The 22,657-nt window shown below is 35.8% G+C and overlaps 1 protein-coding gene across 1 annotated transcript in view; it reads right to left on the reverse strand.

Moving 5' to 3' along the window:
- DENND4A (DENN/MADD domain containing 4A) overlaps nt 1-22,657 on the reverse strand; it is a 94,383-nt gene that overhangs the window by 19,333 nt on the left and 52,393 nt on the right. Inside the window, exons 12-20 of the mRNA XM_008575373.1 lie at nt 21,908-22,043; nt 21,330-21,536; nt 21,115-21,243; nt 20,746-20,887; nt 20,031-20,159; nt 17,929-18,045; nt 17,148-17,279; nt 9,880-10,979; nt 1,005-1,194 (exon numbers count right to left, since the gene is read on the reverse strand). Of these exons, the coding sequence (XP_008573595.1) occupies nt 1,005-1,194; nt 9,880-10,979; nt 17,148-17,279; nt 17,929-18,045; nt 20,031-20,159; nt 20,746-20,887; nt 21,115-21,243; nt 21,330-21,536; nt 21,908-22,043 (2,282 nt within the window). The remainder of the gene's footprint in view (nt 1-1,004; nt 1,195-9,879; nt 10,980-17,147; nt 17,280-17,928; nt 18,046-20,030; nt 20,160-20,745; nt 20,888-21,114; nt 21,244-21,329; nt 21,537-21,907; nt 22,044-22,657) is intronic.

Raw genomic sequence — 22,657 nt, forward strand, 5'->3', positions numbered from 1 at the left:
ATAAAGTACATGCAACTCATAAAAAAAAAAAACACCAACAATTGAAATGTAGGCAAAGGACAGACAGTTCACAGAAACAGAAATGCAAATGGTCCCTAAACATATAAACAGATTCTCAATTTCATTTCTAAGAGAAATATAAATGAAAACTAAAGTGAAATACATTCCTCACCTATCAGATTGCAGAAATCCAAGTCTGCCAACATATTTTGTCAACAAGGCTGTGGGGAAATAGGTACTCTCATACACTGTCAGTTGGGAATGCAAATAGCCTAAGGAAGGAAACTTGGCAGTATCACTTCAAGGAAGAATTCTTAAGTATCTTCCAAAGATACACTGGCAAAAATATATGACTATAGGCATTACAGCATTACAAAGACTGGAAACTTAAGGTCTTTCAATAGGGAGGTGGTTAAAATAAATTACGATACAGCCACACATGAACTACACAGCTGTAAAAATAAATGAAGGACATCACTATGTGATGATACTGAATGATCTTCAAGATACATTAAGTGAAAAAAGCAAGGAGTGGGAAAGTGTTCACAGTATGCTACCTTTTCAGTAAAAAGACAGAAGGTAATAAGAATACACACATGTGTACACACACATACACACCCCTATATTTTTAAAAAAAGCAACAACGGAAGGATAAGCCAAAAATGAATAAAAATGGTTACCTCTAGGGACAGGGAGAAAACAGGAAGAGGGGATGGGGATGGAAGCTAGACTTCTCTGAAAATGCCTTGGTTTTATTGTCTTGACTTTGGATCCATGCAAATCTTTTACAAAATTAAAAAACAAATTTCAATCATAAAGAAAAAAAGTAAAAAGTACTACAAATCAAATGCAGTATGACAAAACTGTTGGGACAAACTTTTTTTTTTTTNTTTTTTTTTTTTCAATTTTGGTGGCTAGCCTATATAGGGATCTAAACCCCTGACCTTGGTGTTACAACACCAGGCTCTAACCAACTGAGTTAAGTGACCCGCCCTTGGACAAACCTTCTAATGAGGCAGAACTTTCCAGGCTTGTTCGGCTAAGATCAATCCCCTTAGTCCCTGAAGTGGCACAGCTCTCTTGGTAGGAAGTGGCTCCTTCCAACTCATGGCAGACATCCTCATCTGTTAAAGAGGTAGATTCAGAATCCTGGGCTCCCACTGAAGAAAGACTGGTACGATCAGAACTTTGATCCTAAGGACATAATTATAAGCTTAATTTCCTTCACCTTTAATGTTAATTATTTTAAAAGTTACTTCTAAGGCAGAAGAAATACCTATCACTTAACTATCCAGATGATCAGTTGAATCAACATCACAACTTACAGAGAAAGAAACAACCAATTTTACAAAGGCATGTTAATTTGGACAAGTGTGCTGGATATCAATTTTCAAGAAATAATTTTTTAGTTCCAGCAAAGGTATATATCCATGAGTAAGGTAACCTTACTAACGGTTAATCTTCATTTGTTGTTAATTTTCCTCCCTGCAAATCTCAGTCCAAGCTGATACCATTAGAATTATACTTTACTCGTTTCCACAATAACCCAAGTTTCAAAGATACATATTTCTTGTTTACATTTCAGAACAATAAAGTAAAAGTTGTTTTTTTAGTTTTACTGATAACATATGAGAAGATCTACCAGACAGATTTTTGTATCAAAAGCCATTTTTTATATACCTGTAATTCCACTGCCCAGATAATACAATTTATTTTTTTCCTAGTTGAGTGTGTGCATGTGCGTATTATTGTTGTTATTTTTAATCATATAGGACTTTAACATTTTCATGTAGTAAAATCTTTTCATACTTTATGGGTTCCAGGGTTTGTTCCTTATTAAGGAAATCTTTCTCCATTACAAAATGACAAAAATAACATCTTTTTCTTTTTTCTTTCTTTCTTTTTTTTTTTTTCCTTTTTGTCTTTTTTCGTGACCGGTAATGGGATCGCAACCATCGATGCCGCGCCCATACCGCGACCGGCAACGGGATCGCAACCCTCGGTGTCGCGTCTGCACCGCGCTCAGCCAGTGAGCGGCCCGGTCTCTATATGGGATCCGAACCCTCGGCGGGAGCGCCGCCACGCTCCCAAGCGCCGCACTCTACTGAGTGCGCCACCGGGCCGGCCCTTTTTCTTTTAACCTGAGACTCTGCAGGATTCTTTTCCTTTTAATATCTCTATAATTCACACTTAGGTATCTAATCCATCCAGGATTTATTCATTTGTTCAATAAGGGGCAGGAATCTGACTTTTCCCCAAATGGATAGTTAATTATCCCAACACATTTATTTAATATTCTCTTGTTCCCCACTGACTTAAAATGCTATCTTTTCATATCACAAACATCTATATACATATGATACAGTTTTATTTTTGGACTTTCCTCCATTCCCCTGCTCCATTTATCTTCTTTTGCCATTAATTAGCATACTGTTCTAAATTAATTATAGTTTGAGCATTTGTTTTGATATTTTGGACACAGTCCCACATTTTTATTTTTCAAAATCTTCTTGATTATTCCTGTGCATCTTCTCTTCTTGATAAATTCTAAACCAGCTAAATATGGTTTAATTAGGCTTTAAAAATATTATTTATTTTAATAATTAAAACTTTTGATATTTTGGACACAGTCCCACATTTTTATTTTTCAAAATCTTCTTGATTATTCCTGTACATCTTCTCTTCTTGATAAATTCTAAACCAGCTAAATATGGTTTAATTAGGCTTTAAAAATATTATTTATTTTAATAATTAAAATAATTCTATTAATTAAGAGAAAGCAGCAGCAATATTCAGGTGGGGTCTCTTTCTGATATTAATAATTTGTGTTCTTTTTTGATCAGTCTAGCTAAGAGTGTGTCAATTTTGTTCTTTTTAAAGAATCAGCTTTTGATTTTATTGGTATTCTTACTCTTTCTTTCAAGTTTTATTGACTTATGCTCTATCTTTATTATTTCCTTTCTCTACTTACTTTGAGCCTACCTCACTCTTATTTTTTCTAGCTTCTTAAGATAGAACCATAAATCATAAATTTTAAATCATCCTTCTTTTCTAACACAGCATTTAAAGCTATATGTTGGCCTCTACACACCTCTTAGTTGTATCCCACAAATTTAGATACGCTGTATTTTCGTTCATTCTGTTCGAACAATATTCTAATTTCCTTTATGATTTTACCTTTGACTCATGAATTATTTGGAAGTATGTTTGGGTTTTCTTTGATATCTTTATTATTATTAGTGATTTCTAATTGAATTCCATTGTGGTCAGAAAATGCTTTCATTTTTTCAAAAAGACAAGCTTATTGAGGTATAATTTACATTCCATAACATTCACTCATTTTAGGTGTACAATTCAATAACTTCTGTAGTAACTTTGCTGGGTTTTAGAATATTTCTAGTTTTAAAACATTTTCAACACCCCAATAAGATTCCTCATACCTATTCACAGTTAATCTCCATTCCCCACCCTCCAACCAGCCCCAAGCAATCACTAATAAACTGTCTCTATATTATTTGCCTTTTCTAGACATTTCGTATCAATGGATTTCATGCAATATTTGGTCTTTATGTATTTGGCTTCTTTCACTAAAAATAAACATGTTTTTGAGGTTCACCGATTTTTTAAAAAGTATGTACAGTATTTCATTCCTTTTTATTGCTGAATATTATTCCATTGGGTCTTTCACATTTTTTAAAATCTTTTTTACAGTTGATGGAAATTTGGGTTGGTTCCACCTTTTGGCTATTATGAAGAATGCTGTTATGAACATTCACGTGCAAACCTTTGTGTAGGCTATGTTTTCATTTCTCCTGGGTACAGTCTAGGAGTGAAACAGCTGGGTTATATGTTAAATTTACGCTTACCTTTTAAAGACACTAACAAACAGTTTTCCAGAGTGGCTGTACCATTTTTCATTCCCACCAGCAATGTGTGAGGCCTCCCATTTCTCCACATCCTCTCCAACATTTGTTATTGTTAGTCTTTTGGATTACTGCCATTCTAATGGATATGAAATGGTATTTCACTGTGGTTTCAATTTGTCTTCTCTAATGACTAATGATGCTGAGCATCTTTCATGCACTTTTAAGCCATTCGTGTATCTTTGGTGAAATATCTATTCAGATCTTCTGCCTATTTTTTATTTTAGTTGTCTTCTTGCTGTGGTGTATGAGTTGTTTGTGTATGACTGATACAAGCCCTTTACACATATGTAGTTTGCATATCTTTTCTCCAGTCTGTGGCTTGTCATTTCATTTTCTTACCAATATTTTTGGAGTTGAAAAGTTTTGAATTTTGATAATGCCTAATTTATCAATTTTTCCTTCTACAGATTATGCTTTTGGTGTCATACCTAAGAATTCCTTGTTTAATGCAAGGTCTTGAAGATTTTTTTTCCTATATTTTCTTCTAACATTTTTATAATTTTAGTTTTTACATTTAGTAATCTGATCCATTTTTAATTTTTATGTGTAAAGTGTCTAAATTCACCTAAAATTTGCATGTGGATGGATCCAATCATCCCAGCACCTTTTGTTGAAAACACTGCCATTTCCTTGAATTGCCTTGGCATCTTTGTTGAAACTCAAATCACCAAAATTTTAAGGGTTATGCCTGAATTCTTAATTTTATTCCCTGATTTAGTAATCTCTGTTTATGCCAGTACCACACTGTCTTGATTGTCATAGCTTCACAATAAGTTTTGAAATTGGGGAGTGTGAGTCCTCCCAACTTTGTTTCTTTTTTTCAAAACTGTTTTGGCTATTCTGGGTCCCTTCATTTTCCATGTGAATTTTAGGATTAGCTTGTTAATTTCTAGGAAACTCTGCTGGAATTTCGATAGGTATTGTGCTGAACTTATATATCAATTTGGGGAGAACTGCATCTTAACAATACTGAGTCTTTGGTTCCACGAACATGTAATGTCTCTCCATTTACTTAGACCTCCTTTAAAATCCCTCAGCAATGTTTTGTAATTCTTAGAATGAACTTGATCTTTTTCAATTTATTGATGTTTGTTTATAATCAAATATAGTTTATCTTGATGACTGTACCATGTACACTTGAAAAGAATGTGTACTCTGCAATTGCTGAATGTATATTCTTTTTTTTTTTTTTCCTTTTTGTCCTTTTTCGTGACCGGCAATGGATCGCAACCCTCAGTGTCGCGCCCATACCGGACCGGGACCAGCAACGGGATCGCAACCCTCAGTGTTGCGTCTGCACCTCGCTCAGCCAGTGAGCGGCCGGTCTGTATGTGGGATCTGAACCCTCGGCGGGAGCGCCGCCGCGCTCCCAAGCGGCGCACTGTAGCAGTGCGCCACCGGGGCGGCCCGCTGAATGTATATTGTGCGCCGCCGCGCTCCCAAGCGGCGCACTGTAGCAGTGCGCCACCGGGCCGGCCCGCTGAATGTATATTCTATAAATGTCAATTAGATCAAGGTAGCTGATGTTGTTCAGATCTGTCTTGACCAATTTTTATTAGCTGTTCTATCAATTGATTAGAGAGGGTCTTAAAATCTCCTAAAATTTTGAAACTCCCTTTAATTCTGCCAATTTTTATGTCACTGTTTGGAGACTATGATTTTGTGTCACATGGATAATTGTTGTATCTTCCTTATGAACTGTCTTATTATGAAATGTCACTCTTTGTCTCTAGTAATCGTGTCTTGAAGTCTACTTTCTATGATATTAAAACAGCCACTTAAAGCTTCTTAAAGAAACAGTCAGGTACAGAAATTATGCCTTGCAAGAAGTTCAGGGCCGGCCCGTGGCTCTCTCGGGAGAGTGCGGTGCTGATAACACCAAGGCCATGGGTTTGGATCTTATATAGGGATGGCCAGTTTGCTCACTGGCTGAGCGTGGTGCTGACAACACCAAGTCAAGGGTTACGATCCCCTTACTGGTCATCTTTAAAAAAAAGAAAAAGTTTACTGTTTGCAAGGCATAGTTTTTACTCATCCATTTACTTTCACCCTGTTTCTTTATATTTAAAGTATGTTTCTAATAGGCAGCATATAGTAGGGTCTTACTTTTCAAATACACTTTGTTAATCTCTGCCTTTTAATTGGGATGTTTAGATGACTATCATTTAATTACTGATATGGTTGGGTTTAAGTTTTCTATTTCTCTGTCTTCCCTTTCTTGCTCTCTTTAAGATTATTTGAATTTTCTTATTGGCTTTTTGGCTACATCTCATTGTTCGTTCTTTTTATTGGCAGCTGGCTGGTATAAGGATCCAAACTCTGGACCTTGGTGTTACAAGCACTAACCAACAAGCTAATAGGCTAGCTTCATTGTATGTTTTTAAGTGGGTGCTCTACGGATTACAATATACATATCTAATCATTTACAGTCTACTTAGAGTTAGTATTGTACCACTTCATATATAATAACTATAATGAAGGTCAGCAGAGTAATTCTTTTACTGCTGTCAAACATCTACATATATTGAAAACCCCACGAGACAATGTTATAATTTTTGTTTTGGATAATTATAAGTATTTTAAGAAATTTAAGAGGCAAAAAAGTAGTTTTTAAAAAATATTACCAAGCTCTTTATCATTTCTTTTTGCTCTTCCTTCATTCCTGAAGATCCATGTTCCTCTCTGGTATCACTTTTCTTCAGTCTGAAGAACTTCCTTTAGCATATCTTATACAGCAAAGCTGCTGTTCATTAATTCTTTTCCTTTACCTGAAAATGTCTTATTTCACCTTCACCCCTGAATGTTTTCACTCGATATAGAATTCTGGGTTAACAGGTTTTTGCTTTCAATACGTTAAAAAGGTGCTGTTCCACTGAATTCTTCCCTCCGTGGACTGTTATAAAAAATGTGTGGTCACTCAAATCTTTACTCCTGTTTAGGTAATGTGTAATTTTTCTATAATAGCTTTCAAGACTTAAAAAATTACTTTTCCGGGCTGGCCTGTGACTCACTTGGGAGAAAGTGGTGCAGATAAAACCAAGGCCATGGGTTTGGATCCCTATATAGGGGTGGCCGGTTAGCTCACTTGGGAGAGCATGGTGCTGACAACACCAAGGCAAGGGTTAAGATCCCCACTGGTCTTTAAAAAAAAAAAAAAATTATTTTTCCAGCAGTTTTTTATTAGCAGATGGATATCTTTGTTTTTTTAGCAGTCTGCTTATGATAAGTGTAAGTGTGGTTTTCTTTGAGTTTATTCTGTCTGTAGTTTGCTGAGTCTCTTGTATCTGTCTTTTTTTTTTTTTTTTTTTAAAGATGACCGGTAAGGGGATCTTAACCCTTGACTTGGTGTTGTCAGCACCACGCTCAGCCAGTGAGCGAACCGGCCATCCCTATGTGGGATCCGAACCCGGGGCCTTGGTGTTATCAGCACCACACTCTCCCGAGTGAGCCACGGGCCGGCCCGAGTCTCTTGTATCTGTACGTTTATGTCTTTTACCAAATTTGGGAAGTTTCAGCCATTATTTCTTCAAATATCTTTTCTGCCACAATTTCTTTCTTCAGTTCTTTTGGAATTCCAATTATACCTATGCCATTTATACCTTTTGATACTGTCCCATAAGTCCCTGAAGCTCTGTTTGTTTTTACAAAATTCTTTTTTCTTTCTGTTCTTCCAACTGCAAATTTCTATTACTCAATCTTCAAGTTCACTGACTCTTTTTGCTGCCATCTCCATTCTGTTACTGAACTCATCCAATGAGTTGATTTCAATACTATGTTTTTCAGCTATAAAATTGGCTTTTTAATAGTTCCTACTTCTTGCTGAGAAGTCCTTTCTTTTATTTCAGATAAATTTTCCTTTTATTTCATTTCAAATAAATGTTTTCCTTTACCTCAGGGAACCTAGTTATAATAGCTGCTTTAATGTTTCTGATTCTTCTAACATCTGGGTCATCTTGGGGTTGTCTTTCTCTTGAGAATTGACCATATTTTCCTGGTTTTTTTTTTTTTTTGGAGACCAGCCGCACCGCGCTCAGGCAGTGAGCGCTGTGAGAGCACCAATCATCCCTATGTAGGATCCGAACCCGCGGCGGGAGCGCTATTGCGCTCCCAAGTGCTTTTTCTGGTTTTTTATTAGCTAGTAATTTTGGATTTTATATTGGACATTGTGACTATTAAGTTGTGTAGCCTGAATGTTGATGCTTTTGTTTTAGCAGGCACTCAACTGAATATGTTGAGACTGTTAATTCATGTTTCACTTTTTATAGGCAGTGGCTTAACCCTCAGTTCAGTTCTCTAAGATTTTCCTATGCTGGTTTTCCTCTACGTTTGTGTAGGTCAAGAGTTAGGCTGAGACTTGTGTGGGATTCCCCTCAAACTTTCCAGTCCACAAAGGCCCCCTTCCCTGGTTCCTCTGTGCAAGAAATATGGGGTTTTCTTGAAGTTTTAGCTGCTAGAGCTGCCAAACCATGATCTGACTACCCTCAGAGCAAAGATGAGTGGGAAAAGAAAATGGGAAAATAATCTCTGTGTGGGTCCCTCCCCACAATCTACCTGCTTTTATTTTTCAGAATCCTTAGATAGTTGTTTTTTATAATTTGTCTGGTTTTTTAGTTATTATTTGATTCTTTTCAATTGATTCCAATTATCTGCTGACATTTTCCAATTGTAGGTTTGGGTTTTGTTTTTTTTTTTCTTTTTTACAACTTTTCCTCTATTTTCTCGAACATATTATAATTATTTCAAAGTCCCGGCTAATTCAAATATCTGGAACACCTGAGGATGTTTCCATGATCTGTTTTTCTTCTGTTTTTTAGTTATATTCTTGTTTCTTGGCATAGCTATTTTTAATTGAATAACAGACATTGTATATAAAAAATTGTAAGAGCTCCAGATGATGTTTTATTCCTTCAGAAAGAGTACATTCTTTCTTCTGCCGATAGTGTAAAAGCTGATTATTTTAATCTAATCACAGACCATGCTGAGTGATGTCTAGGCTGCAGTTTTGGTCAGGCTCAGTCTACCTCTGGCTTGCCAGTGCTCCTAAGACATAGCTTTGCAAGATTTCCAACTGAGGGCCTGATGTATTCACCAAAGCTCCTCCCCCTGGCAGCTCTAGAACTCTATTATGTTCCTAGCACCACAAAACTGCTAAGAACTTTATTTTCAGAGACTTTCTGCTTACCTGTTTCATGTAGTATCAGTATTTGGAATATGTCTTGAAGCAAAAAATCTTCTGTGTATTTGAGGCCCCTCATGTCTCCTAATTTTGTCTCTCTAGTCAGTAAGGTTCCAAAAGCTCTGCTGGCCCTCCTAACCCACTTCCCCTCAGTTCCCCGACAAGACAAAGCCTAGATTTGCAATCTCCTACTCAGTGCTCATAGTTAGCAAATACCCTCAGGAAAAAGTGGCTATAGAACTTCAGCTCACTACTGCAATTCTCCTCTCTCTAGAATCCTGCCTCTCTGCTTTCTAGTTTCTTTAGCAGATGACTTTAAACAGATACTTTCTATATTTCGTCTAGCTTTTTGTTCTTGAGAGGTATGTAGGTCTATCATAAGCTACTCCATTCTAACCAGGTGGAGAAATCAAATGCCTGGCTGGTAATTTTTGAAGGCATACTAGACATTCTGCCTCGGAAAAGTCTGCATTTTGAAGGAAATATTAAAACTCAGTAAGCAGTTTCACACAACACTAATTCTTACTCCACCTACAAATCACTGTCTTTCAAAACTGAACTATAAATGTAACCTTAGTTAGTGAATTCTTTCCTTTTGAAGTTATTCTTCCAGCTCGATTTATGATACTTACAAACCTTACACATCCCATGAGTCCTTTCTGTAAAGCTGTGTTTTAGGAGAATTGTAAGGTACAAGTAAGGAACTTTTGGAGGTGTGATGGGGGAAGGAAGGGCGTGGAGTGTGAAAGTAAAAGCAGCAAATACTAACAGACTTACTTTAGATGATGTGGTATACATGGTGAATCTTGAATACCATTTGCTTGCTTTCTCTGCAACTCCTTTTCCAGCAGTGAACATACTGTTCCTTAGAACATCTAATTTAGGTACAATTAGTGTATCTAAATTAAATGAAGGTGATGAATGGGTTAATGAACCTTGAGATTCTTCCCTAAACGGGCAAGTAGGTGAGAAGGCTGGAGAAGACCACAGTCTATCCCTTGGTCTCTCTTCACTTTTTGTATAACTTTTAGATTTGGTAAGTCTCACTGGCTTAGGAGAATTAGGAGGCAGGCTGGATCTTCTGCATGCCTTGACCAATATTGGACTTTTCTTATTGGTTAACTTATCATCACATGCCCGTTGTAAATCAATGCTTGGTGTCCGACTTGTCAAAGGACTGCTCATGTTATTCATATACATCACAATTTCTTCAGCTAAATCACGTCTAGCAGATGGCGTTGAGATGCTTTTGCTATCACCTTCATCCTCCTCTTCCTCTTCCTTTTGCTGCTGTTCAGTCTCAGCAACCAAAAGAGAGAGGGGATCAAATCCTGTTGCGACATCAGTTTTTTCAAAAGGTTTCACTGAAAAGCTGCTGTTCATATGCTGTATCCTCTTGGGATTTTGCGTAGCAACATATCCTGCTTTTGATCCATCTGTTTCAATGTCTAGGTCTTCTAAATCAAAAATAACAGGAGAATCCACTTTATCTGTCAAACAGTTAGAACCATCAAAAGGTGTATCATCATCACTAGATTCCTTTTCTAGACTGTCTCTTTTTGATCTTAAAGGTGGCTTTCCAATATCAAGACTACTTGGTCTTGTGCTTTTTGAGATAACATTTGAAAGAATTTTCGCATCAGCTCCTAATTTTTCAACTATATCTCCAGGGTTCGCTTCCTGGTTAATTCTATTGAGCATAAATCCCATCAGTACCTCTCCACTAAGATTACGGTTTCTATTTCCCCAGACCATTTGTTGCTGCAAATTAGATTCATTGTCACTTTTGTATCTTTTCCTGAAGCATCTACTTTGAATGTTTCCTGTTTCATTTGTATCCTCAAGAGACGATATTAAGAGCAGCTCAGGTGTGCTTTCTGAAAAACAAGAAGTATTTTTAGCCATGAAAATGTAATGTGCAAATAAAGTCATCTTAAAAATTTTAAATTCTAGTAATGGATATGATAATAACAGGTATTTACTGAATGCCTGCTATTTGACAGATACTATACTAGGCACTTCACTTGTATTATCTGCTGTAAACATTCCCATATCCTTCTGGGTTGGGGATAAACAGACACAGAGATTAATTATCTAGCTCAGAGTTACCCAGTACTTAGGTAACAGAACGAGGATTCAAATCCAGATTTGTCTAACCATAAAGGGTATGCTCCTAGATATTAGGATGAACTGCTTTTTAAAAACATCAATTAAGATATATATTTAATAATGATAATTAATTTAGTGGAATTAGTGTAAATTTATTAAACAACAATGGTTATATAATTGTGGTTGTGCTAGATGATCTTGAGAATCTGAGTCTTCTGCTTATTAAAATGAAAACCCCCCAAACACCAAACCAAACAGCAGCTATGGTAATTTTATCCATAAATGAAAATTATTTTAAAAAATTCCAAATCCTTATGACTATAGATGTGGCTAAGTAATTTTACCTTTGCTTAAAATATTGATTACAAGTTTATACTAGTCAAATGTGAATGACCATTTCACATTAGTCAGAAACACTGTTCATTGTTTTCTACCAAATTACTTAGATAACAATGTTGAAAGCAGAAATCTAGATTTCTGATCACTTTAATTGTCCTTATTAAGTGGGAGTCTTCTGAAGCATTAGTATAGGCATGATATTGTTGTCAACTATTCTTCTTACATGCTTTATCCAACTGGATTAGCTCCCTACAACAAGGCAATTATTAAAAATGTGCCTTTTTCTGCAATGTGATGCATGCAGGTGGTAAGATGAGATAAAAGGGAATACTAGAGATCATAAAAGCCTACAGTCTAATGTTTAATAGGCATATACCATTAACAAGGAAAACAGCATATCAAAGAGGCAATGTTTATTCTTTTTTTCTGTATCAGCTTATGATTGAGGAAAAAAGAAACCAAGAATACACTTTCCTTTATTTTTTTACCCCCTGGCAACTAGCCTGTACGGGAATCCACACCCTTAACCTTGGTGTTTCCAGCACCATACTCTACCAATTGAGCTAAGCAGCCAGCCCAAGAATATACTTTTCTTTTGATATTCTGGAAGACTTTCTGCTTGACAGGTTAAACATTATCAAAGACTTGAAGGAATCTTATAATCCAGAGATAGTATTCTGGAACTGCATTTAAATAGATGTGTAAGGGTTCCTTTGCAAAGTCAGTACTATGCTATGGCCTGAAGACAAATAAGGCTGATTATCAGACTTTCCAAGGAGTTGGTAAACAACACCCCTGAGCCAAATCTGGCCTAAGGACTATTTTTGTATAATCTCAACTTGTTTTTACATTTGTAAAGGGTACTAAAAATCAGGCACACATAAAGACTAAGGTAACAGATTGTATGTGGCCTGCAAGGCCCAAAATATTTACTATCTAGCCTTTTACAGAAAAGTTTCCCTAATTCTAAGTTTACACACATGCTAAATTTTACCAGACTAGTCTGGATGCTGCATGTCTCATAACACAGAGGATGCAAACTAACTTTCTTGGGCTAGGTGGCTCTATGACATAATTCTGGCCAATGGTATTATGGTGATAGTTTTTGAGGGTTTATAGAAAATCTTCTGCTTTCCTGACAAAACCAATAGATGTGGCTGGTGCTCCACTTTCCCATTCTTTCTGCCTTGAACATATTGGTGATGCCTGGAGTTGCCGGTGGCCATGTTTTAATCATGTTTAAGTCAAGAGAACTGATGGCAAAGCTCCTGAACTAACATCTAGAGAAACTACTTTTGAATTTCTTATTTGAGAAAAGTAGACCTCAATTTGTTTAAGCCACTGTTAATATTTTCTGAGACTTAAAGCTGAAAGACTTCCTAGCTGATATACTACACTAGCCTTTTCTCAGATCTTTGAACATGCTGTGATTTCTTCCTATCACACAGCCTTTTACATATGCTTCCCTCCGCTTGGGATGCACTTTCTAAATTCCTCCTTCCCAACTTCTATCCTCATTTATTTTCTATTCATATTTCTGATCAAAGATCAAAAATCATATTCGCAAGGAAGCCTTCCTTGACCAATGTCCCCCAATCCAGAACACATCTATTATATGTTCTCAGGGCAACTTATTGCCCTTCTTCACAGTATTTAATCTCTCAGCATTTTTACATTTACTTGGTTATTTGATTAACATCTTCCTATTCCTCCCAAATGCCTTCTCCATGAAGACAGGAGCCATATTTATTTATGTTTCTTATATCCCCAGGAGCACCTGACATATCATAGAATATAGGAGCTCAAGAAATATTTACTAAATGAATACTGTCTGTTGGGCATCAACTGCAGCCAGCAGACCAACCCAGAACATAATGCATTATAATATATTACAATATGACATATTATAATATAATATCACATATTATATTTGTGTAGCTAAAGATAAAAAAATTAAAAGCTTACTAAAACCAGAAGTAGGCTTAGAGAAACATTTCAGATTTAAACTTTCCTGTGGTTGAACTCTCAATAATTTAATATATATTGTCAAAACATTAAATTCTCAAGATAACCATGAAAGTACTGCAGGGTGATGATTTTATTTCAACATCCAATCAAACATTACAATACCTCTGTTTATTCTACCCCTATATCTTATAAAAGCTGTCAATTGTATGTATATAAGTGTGTCCAATTATATAAATAAATATCCTTATATTGTACTGCGAAACATATATAAACCTGAAAAATTCTTTAAATCCTAGTATGTAGTAGTATACAATAAAAGAAAAAAGTTATTGAAAAATAAGTATTCCTATAAATCCCATATATAGTCTTTGGCAGTAGTGACAAACCCATAGTACTAAACAGATGGGAAAGTTTACAAGCCAAAAATATCAAGGATAAATTAACAACTCTACTTCACGCCAAAGAAATCTAGTATAGGCTTTTATAAAATTGGCTTGTTAAATATATAGAGTAAGTGAAAGCCAGATGATCAGTCAAATGCCTATTACTCTGACAAAATGTCAGGATCAAAGGGTGGTTTACAATCATATTTAAATAAAAATTCCATTAAAGCAGATCTTAGGAAAAAGGCAAGCATGAACAGATAGTAATAGATAAATAATAAAACAAAGACCACCAAAGGCAAGTTATTAAGGGTTATAATTAGAAAATGGTTAGGTAGGACTAAATGGTTGTAAAGCAATTCCACGATACCAACAAATAATTTTTGAAATGTTTAAGTTATAACAAAGAAATGCAAAGTAAGATTTATAGATCATCTAAATTTTTGTTTGTTTGGATACCTAGAGCAGGGTTCGGCAAACTTTTTCTGAAAAGGGCTAGATAGTAAGTATTTTAGTCTTTGCCAGCCATTTGGTCTCTGTTACAACTACTCAACTCTGCTGTTGTGGTTCAAAAGTAGCCAGAGACAATATGTAAATAAGTGAGCATGGCTGTGCTCCAGCAACCTTTATTTATGAACACTGAAGTTTGAATTTTATATAATTTTCAGATGCCACAAAATATTATTCTTCTTTTGATTACTTTCCAACCATTTAAAAATGTAAGAACTATTGAAATCTTGTGGGCTAGTACAAAAATAGGCTGCACACCAAATCTGGCCCATAGGCCATAGCTTGCCTACCTCTGAGCTAGAGCACTATCTAACTATACTGCAGAAATCAACATAATTGAAGCAAGGCCACTTACAAACAGAGATAATTGAGACTTGACACACAAGTTCATCAATATTTTTTAGATTATAACTAATAGATCTGCAACATAACCAGAGCCATCTTAGAGAAGCCCAAGTAGAAAATGGGACCGTCCATCTCCTCCCCTCCCCCGTTCTCTTTTACAAGAAGCCTCGTGGTTTTGGAGAAAATGAAACTTTCAGTGTTTCCGCATGCACGCAGAACTCTCTATTCCCATGACCTAACTCAATCCCCACCCTGGAATTACATCACCCAGCTCTTGGTGCCAACATCTGGTGCTGTCTACCATTTTCAGGGCAGCCCTGGGCTATCCTCCATTTTGAGTACAGCCTGGCAGATTTCTTTCTTTAATAAAGCTTGAACGGTACCTGGCATCTCAGCTCACTTTCATTCAATCATGTAATGCAAAAATGAGCTAATATATCCCCTCTCACTAATATAATCACTGCTATACTAATAAAAATACAATAATATATAAAAAGTACTTTGAAAACTAAAAATGGCTATTATTTCCTAACTGATCTGAAGAACTATTCTTTTGCCTCTGAAAAAACAGGAACAATATGAAGACTAAGAACCAAAGCTCCATCTAAAAACTGGGTAAGGTGTATGGTCCCTCAAACTCATCACCTCTCCTACTGCCTCTTCCCCCTCCCAAAAAGTCCCAACAATCCAAACTCAAAAGATAGTACAGTATATAGTTTGGTGGCTTGTCCCTATGCTTTGTTATGATAAAAGCTTGAACAACGTATGTTACAAAACACAGAACTCAAGCTACTAAGCTATGCCATGAGAGGTTGCACGAATATATTTTAAACAAAACTCTGGAGGCTTCCCATCAAGATGGCGGAATAGACAGTCCGCAGAGTCACTCTCTCCCACAAATCAACCAATTTACAACTATTAAAAAGCAACAACAAGGGCTGGCCTGTGGCTCACTTGGGAGAGTGTGGTGCTGACAACACCAAGCCAAGGGTTAAGATCCCCTTACCAGTCATCTTTTTAATAAAATAAAATTTAAAAGAAAAAGCAATGATAGCCAAACTGGGGCCGCTAGAGCTGAGGGGAAGAGGAAGAGAGACCTATGGAGTTCACAAAGGCGGGAGAAGCCACGATGAGAGAAAGAAACCACCTCAAATCCCAGCCACTTCAAGGCTGGAGCTGGTGAGCACATGGAGTGAGAGCTGGAAAAAGCTGCAGCTGTGCCCTTTGGATCAAGTTGCTTGCAGGCCGCAGGGGAGAAGAGGGCCTTGGTGGCCCTCAGGCCATCAAGACCACTAACAGGGTTCCTGTGGATCCACACAGGAGTGAGGAGCCACAACAACTGAAAAAAAGAGCCACTTAGGTTGGTGAGTCATCACAAAGGACTGGCACACAGCCCGTCCCATGGGGAGTGTCTGGAGTGTGTGCAGTGGGGGAGATGGGCCCGTGGCAGGAACACTGGGGCACAGGATGGACAGCTGATCTGCCCCCAATCAGTGCAGGACCACTCAGTGGAGACTAGTCAGGGATACAGATCTGCAAGGGGTGCAGTTTGCTGAAAAGTCTCAGGCCCAGAACAGTTTCCACACAACCCAGGTGCACTGGAACTTCCAAGACCCAAAAGTACATACAAGATCAACAATTAAAACCTGAGCTGTACAAAAAGCCTTCCCCAGGCAATCAGCAGCTAAGCAGCAATTTAGCTCAACTACAGGGCTCAAGCACTGGTCCTCACAGGAAGTTCCCCCATTTTAGAAGTAAGCAAAGGACAACAAATTAGTTCCAATGCAGAGTTTAAGTGGTGGGAACAGCGAATAATCCAACACAGAACTGAAAGAAAAAACAAAATACCCACAGGCCAGAGACAAAGTTTGATATTAACTCGTAAAAGTTTCACATCACCAAAGAACACCTTTAAAACCTAGAAGGACCGGAAGCCCCCTGGGCTCCCAAGCCAGGGATGGGGGAGGACTGGGAGCCTGAGCCATACCCTCCCAGCCCCCAACTCCCACAACCAGCCCAGTGATGACTATCAAGCCGCTGCAGGAAGCACCCCAGGCTCCCGAGCCAGGGCGATGGGGGACTGAGGGCTTCAGCCACACCCCCCTGGCATCTGCAACAACAAGCCACTGCTGGAAGCCCCCTCATCTCCCCTGCAGGAATGAGGGGGATGCCATAGGCCTCAACCATGCCCTTCCTTCCCCCTTCCACTCTCCCCCTTCCCAACTGCTCCACAACAACATCTTAAAATGTAAAAAAAGGAAAAAAAAATTATTAAATAAATTAAAAAAAAAATAACTCTAGAGAATTAAGGCTGTTTAAAAAAATAAATATTGACTAGACATACAGATACAATTTATTCTGCACATAACAGAGGTATACAATTCAACTCACCTGTGCTTTCTCCTGATATTTTATTAGCACTGTTGTTACTTGTACTGCTGAGGCGAACTATACTGGAAGAACTTTGATAATTGAGCTTAGGAAGGCAATCAGTACTTCCTTTCGCACTCTCACTCTCTGACACTATAAAGATGAAAATGAACATGTTAATGTTAATAAAATGAAATCTATATACATTGTAGGAGCACAGAGAGAAGCAGCTTTTAGTTCTAAATATCAACATGAAAACAGGTGATGTTAAGAAAACACTGAACACCTCTCTATATATTTGTCAAGTACAAATAAGCCATTCCACTTATTTGAGGCCTCAAAGCATGGATCAAATTACTAAATACCAGTCATGCATGAGTTCCATGCACAAATTTTGTATTTCCTCTTTGGCTGTGAAAGAGAGCTTTTGGTGGAGAAGGGAAGGAGGTAAATATAAGCCATAGTCCATCAACAAACTTTAAATAAAAATATTGTTAAAACTTTGAAAAGAGTCACTGTTTCAAGAAATATATATTTCTACTAAAATAAGAGTATCTTAGGAATTATATAGCATTCACTTTAATAGTATTTGATTGGAGAGTGTTTTGCCTCTGAGGCTATACACTTCATACATGAAACATTTGTATGAAAGTATTAGATGGTAGAAAGGGCTTGTAATGGTTGGAAAGAAAGAACTTTAATGAGAAAAAGGAAAGTAAAACTAGTACTTTTATACCTAAAATTACTTATACTTTCTATTAATATAAGTTCATGATTTTATACAGTATCAACTTATACCTACAGGAACTAGAATCACTCCCTTTTTTATCTTTTTCTTCTTGAATGTCCTCAGTAGATGTATCCCCTCTTCTAACTTCATCCTTAGATAATGAATTATATCCAAGATCAGACTGGCCACCTGAGGGAAAAAATAAACAAAACCTATGTTATTTATCTTAAACTTCTTTAGTGAGAGTGACTGAAAGTAGGAACAACATATTAGTGTTTGGATTTACTCATAGAAATTTTTCTGGATAACTTCTGACTTGAAAGCTAATTTTGTTAGCTACCCCTTCCGCATCTCTATTAATGTAAGAAAGAGATGATAACAAAATAATCTACTTTTGGCTCCACATAGCAGTCAAAAGTAACCATATACATTCACACTATGATGTGATCTCCAAAAGACAGAGACAAACTAGATATTCATTATACAAGTCTATGACCTTTCTAAGTGAAAGTCTGATTTACATCTAAGCAATGGAGAAGAGAAATAGGCAGGGAATTCATAACAGAACATTTCACACAGAGATCACTGGAGCTGAATGTCTAAATGATTTTACCAAAAAAATGAGTTTCTTTAAATTAACTGGAAAGTAATTAATTTTTCTGAAAATTCAGCTGAATAAGTACAGATATATGGGAATGAGAAAAAAAATCTAATGTTAAACATTGTTTAAAAAAAGTTGTTGTCAAGAAAAGCAAAAGCTACATCAATATAAGAAAACTTCTAATACATTGTTTTGTTAAAGAAGTTCTATGTAATTTTTAGCAAATTGTTTTAGTAGATTAGACAAGGTTTTGAATCCTAGTTCCTGGTTTTAGGAGACATGTAATTTTAAGTAGACCACTTAACCTTTTTGTTTGGGTCTCAAATTCCCAGATTTGTAAAAGACAATGTTGTTATCATCTATGAGACTACACATTAAAATGGTTTTATAAACTTGTGAAACACTACCTAAAGAAACTGTATTATCACTAGGTAATGATCTTAATACCTGTTATAATTTTTGGTTTGTAGTTTTTCTAATCAAACTTTCAGAACCATTTCCAAAGAAATGACAAACAGAAAAATCTGAAGATAATCTTGATGAAACTCATGCTTTTATTAGGTTCTGCACTGTTTTAAGATAGCCTTTTAAAAGCCACAGTTAAAAATAAAAGACAAATTTCTTCATTTTTAAGAGATAATGCCTGAGGATGGCTACTATAACTCTGATTAAATTCACATTGCATGATCAAGTAGTAAAAATCAGGCAAGGAAGAATAACTAAATTTCAACACAATTAGCTTACATTTATTAATCTTAAAAGTAGGCTTAAAAGGAGACAGATCAAAATAATGTTGCCATTTGCAGAGATCGAAGACTTCATATTTTATTAGTGATGCTTTAGTTTTTAAAGTTTCTGTCCATTAAGAGCTCCCATTTATACTATATTTGAAAGTCATCTGTAATTTTTTAAATGTAATAATGAAAAGGACAGAATTATGCAAGGAATTTAAGCATATCAGTTTTAACAACAGAAAAAGTTTATGTACAAATCTTATATTTCAATAAGTTAATGCCATATTTAGTGCTAGAATGTTTTTATATATTAAAAAAATTTTTTATAACTTTTTATTTTTAAATAATTTAAGAATCAGAAGTTGCAAATATAGTAAAGTACAGAGAGTTCCTGGGTACCCTACACCTAGCTTCCTCCGATAATATTTTACATAACCATAGTACATTGTTAAAACAATACGATACTAGTACAATACTAGTAACTCAGATACAGAGCTATTTTTTTAAACTCTAATAACATTTTCATAATTAAAAAATTTTTTCCTAAGAAAATGATATGGTAAAGAGATCTGTGAGCTAACCAGAGTTGGATTACCATGGACTAACAACTATTGAATAAAGTACTTTATAACCGCTCTTAAGCTTTCATTTCCATTCAAATAAAGAATGAATAAAATTGCATTTAGTTATTAAGTTCAATATCAAACCAAGTACCTAATACATAAAATTAAAAAGTAACAGTTAAACATATGACTAAAAATAAAAATTTTAAAAATACAGGCTAGCAAATCTAGTTTTAAAATGTACTATAATAAATGTATACATAAGCATACACAAACCTGTACTAGATCTATCATCAGTAGCATATACTTTGATTAAACCCGTATTAAAGGGTGCCTGCTCCACAGTGTGTGTCCCATGACCACTATCCATGCTGCCATGACTAACAGCATCCAGGTCACTGCCATCTGCTTAAGAACACAATTTGATAGTATTTTACTACTCAAGGAAATACCAAAAATACACATTAATCTGTTGCTCAAGCTAATAATCTACTAATAGAATACTGAATGGGAAAAGTTCCACATAATTAGCAAAACATAACTATAGCAAAGAAACCTATGATGAGTTATTAACAAACACTAAAACAAGACCACCAAAGGCTGGTAATTCAACAGCTGAAACAAAAGTGAGACCTGGTGTTTTGTTTTTGTTTTTTTTTAAAGATGACCGGTAAGGGGATCTTAACCCTTGGCTTGGTGTTGTCAGCACCACGCTCAGCCAGTGAGTGAACCGGCCATCCCTATATAGGATCCAAACCCGTGGCCTTGGTGTTAGCACTGCACTTTCCCAAGTGAGCCACAGGCTGGCCCAAGACCTGGTGTTTTTTAAATTGGAAGAGCATTCTAATATTAGAATTTGCTTAATGGCAATAAAAACTAGAAAATATTCAATATTTTAAAACCATTTAGTTTCTAAAAATATAAAATGCAACTAGGCAATTAAATTTTGAAGAAAAATTAAACACAAATATCCTTGAAAACATTTTATTACCTGAGAGAGTTGTTTGCGATATGTGTGCACATTTCTTTAAAGCTCTTTTGAACTGTGCTACTCCTAAAACAACATTTCTTACTTTTGTCCAAAGAAAACAGCCACTACGACTTCTTGAAGGCCAAGTACTTTCCAAAACAGCCTATTCATTGAACAAAATAAAATAATTAGTAAAATAATTGTTAAAAACTAACACACATTGGCTTCTGAATCAAGCTAAAGAATATCAAAGTAGACTGTATAACACAAAAAGAACAAAAAGTCTTAAATGATTTACAAAGTATATATTATATACTCTAAAATAAAGGCCAAATAACCTCTGATTCAATTATTCTTGCCATACTTTCTCCATTAAATCAAAACAATTACCTTATTATAATAACCATAAGTAATGGCATTGGGGTCAATACCAGCCTTCTGCATTTCAAAAAGCACTCTAACTGCAAGCACTGGCTGATCATACTGTCCACAGAGCTGCATAAGAATGCGGTAGCACACCTGAAACACAAGTTAAAAAGCGTACAAAGATATTTATGTACATAAATGTATAATAAAATAATAAGTTAAAAAAAAATAGATGTTACCTCATCAGGTGGATCCATCTTCTTTGAATGCATTTTTTTCAGCACATCATAGGCTGTTTTCAGAGCCCTGACTTTTGAATGACATACTTTCACATAAGCTGGGAGACAAATAAACCACAGTCCATAACAGTGACGCAGTAGACACCTAGACCACATCTGAGGGATGGAAGAATACCTCTTTGCAATTTTATGAGCTGATTTAATTTCCTAGAAAAAAATACAAGGATCTCATTAATAAATTTATACACTTAGGCATCCTTATTTAACTGAATGCCAAACAAGTACAAGTCACATGCTTTTATAATGTTTTCTTAACAAAATCTATCTATAATTAACATATTTCCAAGCCTCTGTTTGAATCTGTATTATACAATATTAAACAAAGTTCTAGGACAAGAGAACTAGTTAATTTCTTTAAGTCAGATTAGTCTAAACTATCTTCAGAATGCTTGGGGGAGCATAATAATCTAGTAATAGTTATAAATAGGGTGGTAAAGTATATTAAGGGAGAATGAGTGTCAAATTTACATCTTGTTCTAATATTTGATTACATGGAAAATACGAAATTTTTGAAGCACCTGTTTTGTTCTTCTGAACATGGGAGAAGGGCTACTAGGACTACTTGATTTTGAAGGCAATTTGCTCTTTTGCGTTTGTAGAAATCCTTCAGGTCTCTCAAATAAGTTGTTCTTAAGAACTGGAAATTCATTATAGCTGTTTTAAAAAAGAAAAAAGTTCTCAAGCACACAAAGATGATCATAGTGGTTACAAGCTAAAAAAAAAAATTATGATCAATAACTTCTTAACTTTGAGTTCATTTTAACTAGGGCTGGCCAGTTAGCTCATTTGGGAGAGCACGGTGCTGATAAAACCAACGTCAAGGGTTTGGATCCCCGTGCCAAAAAAAAGTTTAATTATCTTTCTCAATCAGACTATGATATACGAGGATACTTCAAAAAGTTCATGAAAAAATATAACTGAAAGACAATACAAATCTTTCCATGAACTTTTTGAAGTACCCTCATATACTCAACAAATATTCATGCTAATGTTGCTTTTCTTACCATCATATTTAGAAATGCAATAGCCAAATACAGACTCGAGTATATATTTTGTGGGAAAAAAAAAGGGAAGTGTGTTTAAATTTTGCTGAACTTGACACCAAACTCCAAAGTAACTCAAGCAAACTTTTAAAAGTTAGTAAATGCAGAGCAAACATATTAGATAACATGACAGTTGGTAAAGGGCCCACTAAATCAGTACTCTTTCAAATAGGACAGTCATTATATTGGATTAACATATTTACTGTAGATCCTCCCTCTTAGAAA

The sequence above is a fragment of the Galeopterus variegatus genome, unplaced genomic scaffold (assembly GCF_000696425.1).
Source record: "Galeopterus variegatus unplaced genomic scaffold, G_variegatus-3.0.2 Scaffold1178, whole genome shotgun sequence".
NCBI classification, from domain to species: domain Eukaryota; kingdom Metazoa; phylum Chordata; class Mammalia; order Dermoptera; family Cynocephalidae; genus Galeopterus; species Galeopterus variegatus.